Here is a 13,834-nt window from a genome sequence, read left to right as displayed (position 1 = left end):
GCAACAAATTCAGCATTGATGTTAGGCGCACTAATGCCAGTGAATGTGTCATGCTTGGCAAATTTGAAGAATGGAGCCATGAACCAAACGGGATCCTAATGTTGTTTTTATGCTCGTCCATCGCTGGTCTTGCCTGACAATTTTCACATCCATGTGTCATGAGACACAATCTTTGTGGCACGTCAGCCAGTTGTGCGCCTCCTTGGTTTTTTGGGGGGGAATTTTTGCGGCAACCCCTGTCATACCTGGATTGAAGACACGAGTGTAAGATTATGCCAGTTTTTACCACCATCTTAGAGACAGACACAGAGGGAGATGTTGCAACTGTTTGTCAAGTGTTGTTGTTTTTTTGTTTGTTTTTTTTTGTTTGTTTGTTTTCCCCAAAGTTCTTTAAAAAAATCATGTTTTCAGTGTCTTGGCTTCTGGTTTTGTCTTCTCCTCCGTATCCGTGCATTTGCTGCGATATTATCTGAGTGGCTTCACTTATCGTTTAGGAGAGTAACGCAGCGGCTTCTTGCGCCTTAACAGCAGGTGTAAATGCCTGCATCTGTGTGATGACGATGCAGCAGTGAGCCTTAATGAGGAAGAGGTTAGCTAGTGCTTTTCCAGCTATTATGAAACTGTCTGGTGGATTGAATATTGGTAAAACAATTACAGTGCCGCTTTGGTGAACCCTTTGCCTACCTACTTCATAAGGAGGATTTTCCATGTTAATTAATAAACATCAGGCAGGTTTTGAAGATGCGCGTGTGGCTTCACAAGTGGTAAGGGCAGGAACATCAGAGACGCCCTCCAATTAAGATCAAATGGCTTGTTATACAAGGGTCACAATGCCCGAGGTTTCCTGCCAACAATAGAGAGCGCAGCTAATTCTGGTGCTCATGGAAATGATGTTTTTGATCAGACATCTGTGATTTGATTTAGAAGCGGAGGTGAGGCTATTTGTGATCTGTTTTCTCCTGGGGATCCTTTTGATCGTAAACATCACAGCCGCCGTTAGCATTTTAACCTGGATTGTGGTTCTAATGAACTTCCCTTTTTAAGTAAATCTGCTGCAGTCAAGTTATCAACAATATCGTTGAATAATCAATGATTAGCATTTAATAGTGCTGGTTTGCCATTAGACACTCACATTTGTGTCTTTTATATTGCATCTCATTACTTGTGGAGTAAACTGTGGCCAAATTAGGAAGCACTTCATAGATTGGACAAGCACATGTACTTTGAGTACAGGCTGTGTTGATATTCTTGCCTTCCTATCAACACTTGAGCACACTCAGCTCACACAGTCTGCCACCTCATTATCATAGTGTCTAGTTTTTCCCCTGCTCTGCTTGGCTCAACCAACCAAACCCAACCAGCTACTCCTATCAAACAAAAAACACTGCCAGCAGAACTGTTGCAACATTCCTGCCATGACTGACCTCTGACATAAAGCGTATTAGACACGATTTAATCTCTGAAATTATCCTTATCGTAAACTGTGAGTTTTTAGCTCCACTGACCCCTCTACATTAAACAATCCATGTTTCCGTGATTTTGTATATCTTTTATATACCTGATAATGCCGTGCACCATCTTTTAACATGCTTCTAACAAATTATAGTTAGAAGAAATTTCCTGTGTGTGTGTGCGTGTGTGTGTGTGTTTTTTGACTGGCACACTGGAGTGCCTTGCCTGTTAAACGTTAATTGTATCCAAACTGCCTGGTGGGGGAGGGGGTGGAGGGATGTTAACTGTAAATGACCTGAGCAGATGTTGACAAGATGTATCAACGAGGAGTGAAAAGGTGTTCAAGACTCCACGAGACTCACCATCCACACACTGACAGCTATGTTCACCTCCTCCCAGCAGTCGATCCTAACCCACCCTCTCTTTCTTTAGACATCCTGGTATATTCTTCCTCTCTTCCCTCCACCCTCTCCTGCGTCCCCATACTCTCTTTGAAGTGAGGACAGTATGCAGGAAGTAAGCCGGAATCGATTGCTCCATGCATTAGGCTAGGAATGTGTGACATCCTCCTCCTCCTCTTAACCCTCCTCTTCCTGCCTGTCTTGATCTTCCTAAAACATCTCTCATTTATCCCCTTGCCTTCCCCGTCCCCCTCCTTTTGTTCTCTTTGGTGCAACCCATGCATCACATTATTATTGAGTACAATTTAACTTCTCATCATTTTTGTCTGGATTATTGTTTTTCTTTTATTATAATGTGATTGGCTAAGCAATAACCATTCTACAACATAACTGTTTGGACCAACAACAAATCAGTTCATATATTTATTTAGCCAAAGCTGTTGGTTGTCAAGACCAAACAGTTTTAAGATGCCACTGCTGTAGTTTTAGTTGTGGAGTGAACTTAACTTTAACTATTGGTTGTTGTTGTTGTTGTTGTTGTTGTGTTTTGTTTGTTTGTTTTTTAAAGCCCTGTGTTAGACTGGCAACTTGTTGACGGTGTAACATCAGCCTCTTCTTTGTGACTTGTAGGATAGGCTTCATTCCCCCTGTGACCTTGAACTAGATAAGTGATTCAGAATATGGATTGAGGTATGGACATTTTATTTAAAATTAGTTGATTTATTGAAAAATAATGGAATAATCATCCAAACAGGAAACAATTCGCTTGCCCCGGGTCACTGATGGTTCATTGTTACGAGGCAAATTAACATAATCCTTCGTTCTAATTGGTATTTGCTTCAGTTGTTTGCGTCTGAATTTTGTAACTAGGGACCTGCCCACTTCACTTCAGGCTATTTTGCCCGTCATCACTTGATGTTACTAAATGTCACTGCTAGCCCCTTAAGGCATGTGATCTGCAGAATTACAGTAATGTTTGGAAAGAGGTTACGGAGCTATGGTGGTTTTTAAGCAAAAGCTTTTGAAAACTAAAACATGCTAGTTTGAATCCCGACCTCCTAAAAGTTAGGATAGTTGCCCTTGAGCAATGATTGGTTCTTTAGAATAGATATTTATCTGCTGTATAGCTACTGTGTTAAATGCCTCTGCTGTAATGAATGCACTGTCTCTAACTCTGATTACACTGAATATAATGACCCCCCCCCCCCTTCTTTTCTCTCTCTCATTGTTCCATTGTTCACTTTCCCTTGTTATGTTCTTCTTGTGAAAGGAAAAACAAACAAACATTGCATACAAAATCAAAGGTCGCATTAAATACAAAATAGTTTTTTTTCTGCTTTGCTCTGTATCTGTAGCTCTTCAGTGCAAACAGCCTATGAACTTGTCTTTAGCTAGCAAGGTAGTCAGGCGGTCACAAAGTCTGCCTTTCAGTCAGTAATCCAGTAGTGTGAGTCATCCACCTACTTCAGTCTGCCAAGTTGCAACAGGCTCAAGGCCTCCTTCACTGACAGAACAGTGAGATAGCAAGCATGTTGGCTATCTCTGCATAGTGTTATGTATTATGATTGCATATCATCCAGGATCATGAAAGCCTCTGATGTATTCTTTCTGTCACTGTTTGATACATGTATATTTCAAACACGGTAATCTACTAGTATAGTAGAACTTTAAGTTCAAAAAGTAGTTACAATTAAACTCCAGTTGATACTTTGGTAACATCCAATACTTCAATTCATATTCCAGTTGATTTCTGCCATGAGTTCAGCGTCATTAAGAAGATGCCAGGTACCAACAGTGTTTGGAAAAGACAAAAATAAGGGGGGGAAGCTGCTCCATGGACTGCCAAGACTAACGAAGACCAAATGTTAATTTGCTTGAAAGAGCACTCCTTTTGGCACGTTGTGTATGATGTCAGATAATGGAAGAGAATGTAATTCTGACATGATTTATAGTATTCTTTGAGTGCGCTGATGCATCCCAGATAAGGCCCACTGTAACTAATGTTAAACCATCCCCTGTGCCACAAACTTTTGTCTGGTTGAACTTTATTCTTACTATGAGGATTGAGTGATACAAAGGTATCTTATCAACTCTCAACTTAAAAATTAATTTCCCACATGAAATTAGTTACAGGAGGCCGAGCCTTTATTTTTCAAGACTTTCATTTCAGCCTGAACCTATTTTTTTTATTTTTTTTTTAATCAGGTAGATTTCAGCTTACATGTCAGACTTAAAAATAAAAGTGACTTAATCAGTCATTTCACTGCAAACTGAAACTTTAATTCCTTTAACAGTTTGACATTTAACGTCATTCAGATGTTTCTTCTACTGTTTTCTATTTCTTTCTGACTCCTTTGCTGTTCCAGCAGGATGCTGAAGCAAGCACTTGGAAACACCTTGTATTTTTTAAGAGTTCTTTGTTTTCAGTGGCCTGTTCTGAATTAAATGTCAGAGAGTCACAATGAGTGATTTGATTTAAAATGGGTTTCTCGTGTGATACAGTGCATTTGGAACATAAATGGAACAAAACAATATCCACACAGTTTGCGTTTTCTCCTGCTTTCATCTCCAGCTCTTAAACAGTTGGCCCCGCTTGACACCCATGCAGTCTGCTGCTGCTAACAGTCACCACTATAACGGTTTGCCAGAATGTCATGTTGCCAATTCAAGACTGGACGGATGGATCGAGGGTGGAAGTGCAAGTAGGGCAGAATCGACTGCTGAGAATGAAACGAGGGCTAACAGAAAAGAAGGAAAAGGAAGACGAGAGGAAGAAGTAGAGATGTCGCAGACACACCCACTGGAAGTTCTCTCTGGTCATCCATCAAGTGTGAGCTCTACCCTGCGGCACATTGTTCAACAGCTGGATATTCTCACACAGGTCAGTTATCAGGCAAAGCTTATATACAGTGGGGCAAAAAAGTATTTAGTCAGCCACCGATTGTGCAAGTTCCCCCACTCAAAATGATGACAGAGGTCAGTAATTTGCACCAGAGGTACACTTCAACTGTGAGAGACAGAATGTGAAAAAAAAAATCCATGAATTCACATGGTAGGATTTGTAAAGAATTTATTTGTAAATTAGGGTGGAAAATAAGTATTTGGTCACCTCAAACAAGGAAAATCTCTGGCTCTCACAGACCTGTAACGTCTTCTGTAAGAAGCTTTTCTGTCCCCCACTCGTTACCTGTATGAATGGCACCTGTTTGAACTCATCATCTGTTTAAAAGACACCTGTCCACAGCCTCAAACAGTCAGACTCCAAACTCCGCCATGGCCAAGACCAAAGAGCTTTCGAAGGACACCAGGAAAAGTATTGTAGACCTGCACCAGACTGGGAAGAGTGAATCTACAATAGGCAAGCAGCTTGGTGTGAAAAAATCAACTGTGGGAGCAATCATCAGAAAATGGAAGACATACAAGACCACTGATAATCTCCCTCGATCTGGGGCTCCACGCAAGATCTCATCCCGTGGGGTCAAAATGATCATGAGAACGGTGAGCAAAGATCCCAGAACCACACGGGGGGACCTGGTGAATGACCTGCAGAGAGCTGGGACCAAAGTAACAAAGGTCACCATCAGTAACACACTACAACGGCAGGGAATCAAATCCCGCAGTGCCAAACGTGTTCTGTTATGCACTCCACACTGTATATAAATGCCACTTGTTTTGCACATATTCAACTCTGTATATTTTATATATTTTATTATTATTATTATTATTATTTTTTTTTTTACTATTTAATTTGTAAAAATGTGTATACACACACACACACACACACACACACACACACACACACACACACGTAGGAAAATATTTAGTATACACATCCAGAAATGCATACACTATTATATATTGTACATATATTTATTAGTTTCAGGTTGGCCATTCTTGTATTTTGCTCGTTTGTGTTGTTGTGTTTGCACATCTCTGTTGCTTGTGGGGCTCGCACACAAGAATTTCACTCGCATGTGCTGTGCCAGTGTGCCTGCACATGTGATGTGACAATAAAAGTGATTTGATTTGATTTGCTGAAGCCAGTGCATGTCCAGGCCCGTCTGAAGTTTGCCAGAGAGCACATGGATGATACAGCAGAGGATTGGGAGAATGTCATGTGGTCAGATGAAACCAAAGTAGAACTTTTTGGTATAAACTCAACTCGTCGTGTTTGGAGGACGAAGAATACTGAGTTGCATCCCAAGAACACCATACCTACTGTGAAGCACGGGGGTGGAAACATCATGCTATGGGGCTGTTTTTCTGCCAAGGGGACAGGACGACTGATCCGTGTTGAGGACAGAATGAATGGGGCCATGTATCGTGAGATTTTGAGCCAAAACCTCCTTCCATCAGTGAGAACTTTGAAGATGAAACGAGGCTGGGTCTTCCAACATGACAATGATCCAAAACACACCGCCCGGGCAACAAAGGAGTGGCTCCGTAAGAAGCATTTGAAAGTCCTGGAGTGGCCTAGCCAGTCTCCAGACCTCAACCCCATAGAAAATCTGTGGCGGGAGTTGAAAGTCCGTGTTGCTCGGCGACAGCCCCAAAACATCACTGCTCTCGAGAAGATCTGCATGGAGGAATGGGCCAAAATACCAGCTACTGTGTGTGCAAACCTGGTAAAGACCTATAGTAAACGTTTGACCTCTGTTATTGCCAACAAAGGTTATGTTACAAAGTATTGAGTTGTATTTTTGTTATTGACCAAATACTTATTTTCCACCCTGATTTACGAATAAATTCTTTACAAATCCTACCATGTGGATTCATGGATTTTTTTTTTCACATTCTGTCTCTCACAGTTGAAGTGTACCTCTGGTGCAAATTACTGACCTCTGTCATCATTTTAGGTGGGGGAACTTGCACAATCGGTGGCTGACTAAATACTTTTTTGCCCCACTGTATATCAACTCACAATATCGACAGCAGTGGAAAAACATTGAAGGAGGACAATTTTTTCCCTCTGAAGTGTTTAAGCCCAGCATCAGGTTGTTTACTATTCAACATTGCTATGTTGCACAGGTCTAATAAAAGGTAAAGAAAAGCAAACGGTGGAGTGAGAATATTTGATTTAGCTGCCCACTTCTTTGTCTGTTTGAGAAGTGTCACCATTAGATGGACAGAGACATTTCCTCATTTTATGTTTTATGACATTTGCAGACAGAGAAGAAAAAAATTGAACACATTTTCAGTTCTGCAGTTTTATGAGAATTGTCTCCAGAAATAAAAAATGTGCTGCTGAATGTACTTTGTTTCACAGACATTATCATCTATAAGAAATATTTGGTGCATTTTCTGATTCCCAGAAACAAATGACACCTAATGAACTATTAAATAATCTTTGTAATATAAATATTTAAATTTAAATCACTTCTGCTGTCTCTACTATCTCGACTATCTCATGCATCAAGGCCAAAATGAATAATAATAATAATGATGATAATTTGAAAGCCATGACGATTTCTCATTTACTTTTGTGTTTTGTTTTGTTTTTTTCTACATTGGGAAAGGATTGATTTCAGACTGAACTTTGCTCTGCTTAGTTTCTACATGTATAATTATTCTCTGACTTCTCTGTAATTATCATGCTTTCCCACCCCCACCGCTTCACCTCATGCAGACTGTTTCAGTGCTGGAAGAGCGTCTCACCCTGACTGAGGACAAGTTGAAGGAGTGTCTAAGCCATCAGTCTCAGATTCTGAAAGACCTGCGAGCATCTAGAACGAGGCGGAGGACAGAGAGTGAAGGGACAGATGAATCTTCTGTTCATTCCACTTGAGGACAACTTTGCCTCGTCTCAGACAGCAGCACAAAGACATGAAGTGTGTTGTTCTGCTAAGCCCCCAGATTGCCAGATGTGTGTGTCAATTTAAATGCCCTCCATGGTGGTCTTTCTCATAGGTCAATCAGGATTCGATCAGTGGTTGCAGTGAGTTTGTGTCTGACTGCGTGCTTGTACGTGTGTAGTACCAACATAGTTTTTCCATGCCTTTCGGTACCTCTTAAAGACATCCAGCTGCACAGAAGAGCTGCAGCTGAATATATATATGTATTAAAAAAAAAAAAAAAAAGTGCTTGTCTGCTGTGTGTATTTACCTGTTCATTTGCAGGTGTTTTAGCAGTTCACTGCTTCAAGAATAACATCTGTTTTGATTGTAAATGCTATGCCATGCCATTTTAAACCCCAAGTTGTGTGCATTTTTCCTAAAATACATGTAATATAAATTTAATTTTTATGAATAGATAGTGCAACAGGGTGTACTAATTGGTTATTACTTACTGTATCCAGACAAAAGGAGACAGCCTTGTACTGAGAGAACCTCAAAATGGTCAAAAATAAAAACTGAGATGACCAAAATATAACATGATGTGCTCAATTTTGAGTTGAATCTCCACTCAAATATCCGACAGTTGGGATATGTGTTAAACTGTTTTCCATAGGCAAATAAAAGTCTATAAATGTTTAGATGCACATTTTAAATGTGTCAAAGAAACTGATTGTTTCACTTTCAAAAATGCTTCCCGTGCATACTTCTTTTTTTAATCGTTCCTCTCGTTTTCATCATGAAATGTAGGTGCACTTGATATGTCTCTATGGATGATACATTTGTGCTGATTCTTTACTGTCTTAGCAACAAGTCCTCAAATGCATGGTGCATTCAATTGTTAGTGGAAAGCTGGGATATTTGGCCTATTGGTGGATTAGTATATAATTTCACAAGACATCTTTAACAGCTTGACTAAAATGTATATTTACCAGCTATAGACTGTACACAGTCATACTGTTCAAAAAGTATGCCACTTAAGAACTTTCCGGCTTGTCAACTACATGCATTCGTAGTACTACCAAATATTAAATAGCAATAATTTATATGTAACCAGTAAGATTTTTTGTTAGTATTTTCTTATTGAAAGTTTTTGAATTAATATACTCATAATTAATCAATTTTAACCTTGTATCTGAAAAATAATTTACTTTCAGTTCAGCAAGCCCTTCCTGTATTTTGTTTCTATGTGCCACTGTGCCTGAAATGTTCTGGCTTGCTCTCGCCCAGTCTATGGTCTCTAGCTGTTTATGTTGTTCCAGCGGAGGCCATGCGGTGAGCGATGCGGCTGGGACGGGAGGAAGCAGTAAAAAAAAAAAAAAAAAGCCACACAAAGAGGGAGCTATCAGAGGCTGCCATTTGCTCCCTCCACCACATCCTTTGCTTCCTCTTTGGCTTCATTGGTGTTCATCCTCCTGCTCCTTGTTCTCCTTTCCAGTTACATAACGCGGTTCAGGCTGCTGAGAAACCCAGGTCCACTTTACCTGAAGCACAGTGAAGTGTTGCAGTGGTCAAAATCCTGTTGTTCAATCCTGTTGTATCATAGGTGCTGATGAAATCTGAAGTAAAATGACTTCTACATGAAAAATCTTCCAGGTTTGCTCAGTACTTATCCACCTGTAAATTTCTCAAATGTCCTTTTGCACTCACCAGTAAAAATCCCTATTTATACACTCACCGATCTCCTTCACTGACACATTTGTGAAAAGTGTGTGATTCATCAAGAAGATGAATGTTTAAGTCCCTTAAAATAATCTTCAGTTTCATGACGGCTAAAAATGGAAAATGAAGACGGTGAAATATGATCAAGAGCTCCTGAACTGCAAGAAAGTGGCTCTTGAGTGGTGATTCCTTTGAAATGCATTAGGTCTTAAACAGATGCCTAACACTGAATGTAACTCTAAACTGAACCAGAGGGCTGATGAAAATGACTTCACTTTGCTAAAATTTGCTCTCACAGCCTGCAACTCTCATTACTTTGTATAAGTGAAAACACACAAACCAACAAACGCAGTCACAAAATCTTTTGTGCACTGAAGCAGGAGACTCACATGCAAACATTTAATGACCAGCTTCCCCCTTCACTTCCACTTAGATCTCGTTAAGTGCACACAGAACTTGCTTTACAGTGAGCATAAGCGCTGTGTGTGTTGTTAGTGCATTGTGAACATGATCCCATAACATGTTAATAGCTTCCTAGAGGAGGGGCTTCCTGTTTATATTGAGGAAGGAGCTGTAACAACCGGACTTGCCACCAGGCAATTGCACGGTCACAGTTTACTACTGAATGATGATTGTGTGTGTGTACGCATATGTCCTTCAGTTAATTAAACATGGAATTATTTGCGGAAGCAATGCTCTGATGCCTATTTGAAGGACTTGTCAAACCAGTATTGACTATATTATTAAATGAGCCTTATCTGCTCTTCTTTGTCTGCTGTAAATATGGTGGCCGGTCAAGAAAAAAAGGATGTAAAGCTCATTTAAAACGGGGATGTAAATCTTTATCCTTCAGATTTGATCTTTTTAAGGTTCTGTCAACCCAAATCCCCAAAAGAAAAATAGAAAAAAGCTGGTGTCTTTATTTGTGCAGAATTTAAGAGATAAACTGTCAACCCCAGCACAACAGAGGCGTTAAGTTTACAGCACTGAAAGCTGACATTAAGAAACAGCTAACATACAGTTTTCACTTCACTTATTTTCTTTAACATTAAGAAAAATCAATAAAACACAAAGTTGAACAAAGTTTTTAAAATTCTCCTGCAGTTTAACAGATCAAATGTGTGAAAACCTGTGTTTCACAGGTTTTTCAAGAATGTCAAGAAGATAATTCTGTTTTTGCTTTAAAATATGCCCTGCTGTTAAAATAACTTCTGTTTTCAGATGCTAATCTTTGCCACAAACCTTTTTTCATGTAATATTATTTTACCTGGTAAACCTGCTTGTTGCCCCAAACCCAGCACAAGCTGGAAAGCAAACGCCTTTAGTGCCCAACTGAACAACTTCTCTTATTATTTTACTGCTCCTACACCATTTCTAAAAAAAACATGGGATTGTCTTTTCAGACATTCCATGGTAACCCATGCGAGGTGGATGAGGTGATAAATGGAGGCCAGAAAAAAAAGAGAAAGGAGGGGAAAAAGAAGAAAGACTGCGGGGGAGAAGGGGGCCCTCCACCCACGCCTATTAAGTTGCAGTATAGTACTGGCTCTCACTGGTCTCATCATATGGCTTTAACAGTTACTGATTGTACTTTATTTAAGATGCACATGCACAGAAAGATATTCATGCTACTTCATTTACTGTATGATGTGACACTTGTACAGCCCTTAATCACTGCCTTTGGTTCAGCATCTAAAAATGAGGACACATGTTGCTGGTAGGAAGATGAAAAAAATGTTTTTAAAAACAGTGTTGAAAAGATTCTCTGAACTGACCTTAACTAATTGTTTATTTTCATTATTTTATTTATAAGGAATCATAAATATTTGGGAATATGTCTTGGCAACACAGATACGCAAAGAAGTTATCTTAAGTGGTTGCTTACGCTGGAGGTCACAACAGAGACTTTGGAATGATGGAAATAAAGCCACAAGTAAAATTTGATTATAAAAGTAATTCCAGTGTGAGCTCCAACCTTTGGGGCCGTCATCTTTTTAAACAAGGCCATGTGTATTTGCAGTCTAACTCTGCCATGCAACTAGGAATCTCCCCCCTGTGCCACACACTACAGCAGCTTGATGCAGCATCACAAATTAGGATATCTTTGCAGAATGGTCTCAGCTTAAACACTTAGGCCTGTTTTTACAGGGTTTAGCATGTTAAAGCTTATCTCCGGTAGAAAGGGGGGCAAAAAGAAACGTAATGAAAAAAGAGAGCTCAGAAGAAAAAAAAAACAGTTTACTTCCGCACTGAGAAGGTTCAAAGCAACCTGTAGATCTGTTTGTTGTCATTTGATCCCTAAGCTAAGTTTCTCTCCGTCTGTCTTTTAGCCTTCCTGTTCCTCTTTTTCACTTACGAGAAGCGCAGATGCATGTACACAAGGTTCAGCCTTTTCCATCCCTTTGTGTGCCAATAAAATGGAATTTGTTTCTCCTCAGACTTCCTGTATCCTGGGCACAGCGTGTATCGAATCCTAAATAGTTGTGCTTACATGACATATTTTTATCCCATATTTAATACAGGTGACTATTTCAGCAGTGCTTTTACAATGCAATTATAATGAAAGCTCTTATGGCTGTTTTTGAGAGAAAAACATAATAATCAAGTCTTAAGCACTTCCTAAGGCTTCCTGCTTGCACAGATTGGGTTAAGACTTTCAATTTAACTGCTAAACAGGAGTTGTCTTCTTTTTTTTCTGCCTGTAAACACATTGTGCAGCTAAAAAAAGGAACAGCTCTCTTAAATAGCTGATAATGCAAAGTTAAAAGAAGTAAACTTTATAGGAATATTTCAGCTTAGAACGTTTGTTTTCATCTATTTAAAAAAGCTATGACTTCCAAATGCAACCTTAATCTCAATATTGTGTGTGCATGACTGTAAAAACACAGGACTAACATCATTTAGTTAGATCTACTTTCTGGCAGTGCGAAGGAAGATTTTTTTCAACATTGTAAAGTACAGGAATCATAATTTGAGACGAAGACCCTGAATACCTCACAGTTGCCTTATCAGGCTAATCTCAAACTCAGCTTTTTTTTTTTTTGACTTCCCAGAAAACGAAAGAAAAAAAAAACATAAAACAAAACAGAATATAAATCTCTCCAACTCCCTTCCCACAAATCCTGCTGGACTTCCGATGTGGCTCCGTTTCAGCGTTTTTTTCCCCCCTGTTCTTTTTTCTTTGGAGTAAGGGACACAATGTGGGAACAGGTTGTCTCAGTTCCTCAGATAAGGAAGCGGTGGACTTCCTGACATCATGGGGTGTTATTGCTCCTGGGCCATGTGGGTTGAAGGTCATTCTAGTGGGACACGCATCCTTCCTGCTTTGCCTCAACCGACTTGGTGAGCCTCCAGAGTACATTTGATCTGAAACCACTTTGTCTTTTGACTTACTATTTGCCGTTCTGGTGAGCACACTTAAGCAGCGACTTGCTCCAAACTGTGTGTGTGTGTGTGTGTGTGTGTGTGTGTGTGTGTGTGTGTGTGTGTGTGTGTGTGTGTGTGTGTGTGTGTGTGTACGCACGCATGCAGAGGAACACAGATTTATGGGAAGTGCCATCTGGGCTGTGGGTAGCAGCTCTGACTGCTATATCCTATTAACCCTTCTCTCTCTCTCTCTCTCTCTCTCGCTCCCTCTCACACACACACACACACACACACTAAATACAATAATTTTCTGGCTGTTATTCACCTTGCGAGGAATGATCCATACAGTATATTAGGAGTTTAGTCTTTTACAGGCTGATTTAGATACACCACAATGTAAGGGACAAACACAGACTGGGCCAAAACTCAATTTACACAATCTCTCTCACAATCTTACCATAAATGGGCAATGTTGCCTCTCTGCATGAATCATTAGCCTGAAATGTCTATAATACCTGCCAATATCTACCAGTGCTGCTGTGGCCAAGTGTAACAGTTTATTTCCACCATGATGTATTCTGCTGATGTCAGTTTGATCTCAGTGAAACAACACTGTAGCTGTAGTAGATTTTTCTTCCTCCCTTTCTCGTCTCATATGTCTAAACTAATAAAAATGATTTAAAAATGCAACATTGATTGACTTTTTCAGCCTCCTGGCAGGATTTTTTCATATCTCAACCTCTACATTAATGTTTTTGATAAGGAAAAACACACCTATTGAAAAGCACTGCACTTTGTCAGTGTTTCAGAAGAATATTCAAAGACCTTAATGCCAGATTTGCAGTTTTCTTGAAGGTGAGCACACTTAAGCAGCAACTAACTCTATATGTATATATATATATATATATATATATATATATATATATATATATCTTTAGTTGTGGATTTTTCAGGATTTTCTGACTTTTGCTTTACTTAAAAAAAGAAAGAAAGAAAGCCATATTATATTAATAGTTAAAAGAATCCCCACATGCAGCCCTAAACTAGTGATTTACAGCACTCCAGGAACACTTTCTGTTAGCTGACAGATGTCATAAGAAGCTTAACGGGTCAGGTAGACAT

General features: G+C 39.6%; 1 protein-coding gene across 2 annotated transcripts in view; it reads left to right on the top strand.

Moving 5' to 3' along the window:
• The window catches only part of poc1b (POC1 centriolar protein B), a 57,791-nt gene extending 46,008 nt beyond the window's left edge, over window positions 1-11,783 (top strand). Inside the window, exons 11-12 of one of the 2 annotated variants that reach the window (XM_026174700.1) lie at window positions 4,426-4,734; window positions 7,480-8,340. In XM_026174700.1, the coding sequence (XP_026030485.1) occupies window positions 4,426-4,734; window positions 7,480-7,638 (468 nt within the window). In that variant the 3' untranslated portion in view covers window positions 7,639-8,340. Of the gene's footprint in view, window positions 1-4,425; window positions 4,735-7,479; window positions 8,341-10,749 lie in introns of those variants that run through there. The other variant, XM_026174701.1, reaches the window with a different exon arrangement.
• Window positions 11,784-13,834: the final 2,051 nt, after the last annotated feature.

Source organism: Astatotilapia calliptera, chromosome 7 (assembly GCF_900246225.1).
Source record: "Astatotilapia calliptera chromosome 7, fAstCal1.2, whole genome shotgun sequence".
Classification (NCBI taxonomy): domain Eukaryota; kingdom Metazoa; phylum Chordata; class Actinopteri; order Cichliformes; family Cichlidae; genus Astatotilapia; species Astatotilapia calliptera.
The sequence above is the reverse complement of the archived record's forward strand: the minus strand, read 5'-3'. Positions and strand labels throughout refer to the sequence as shown.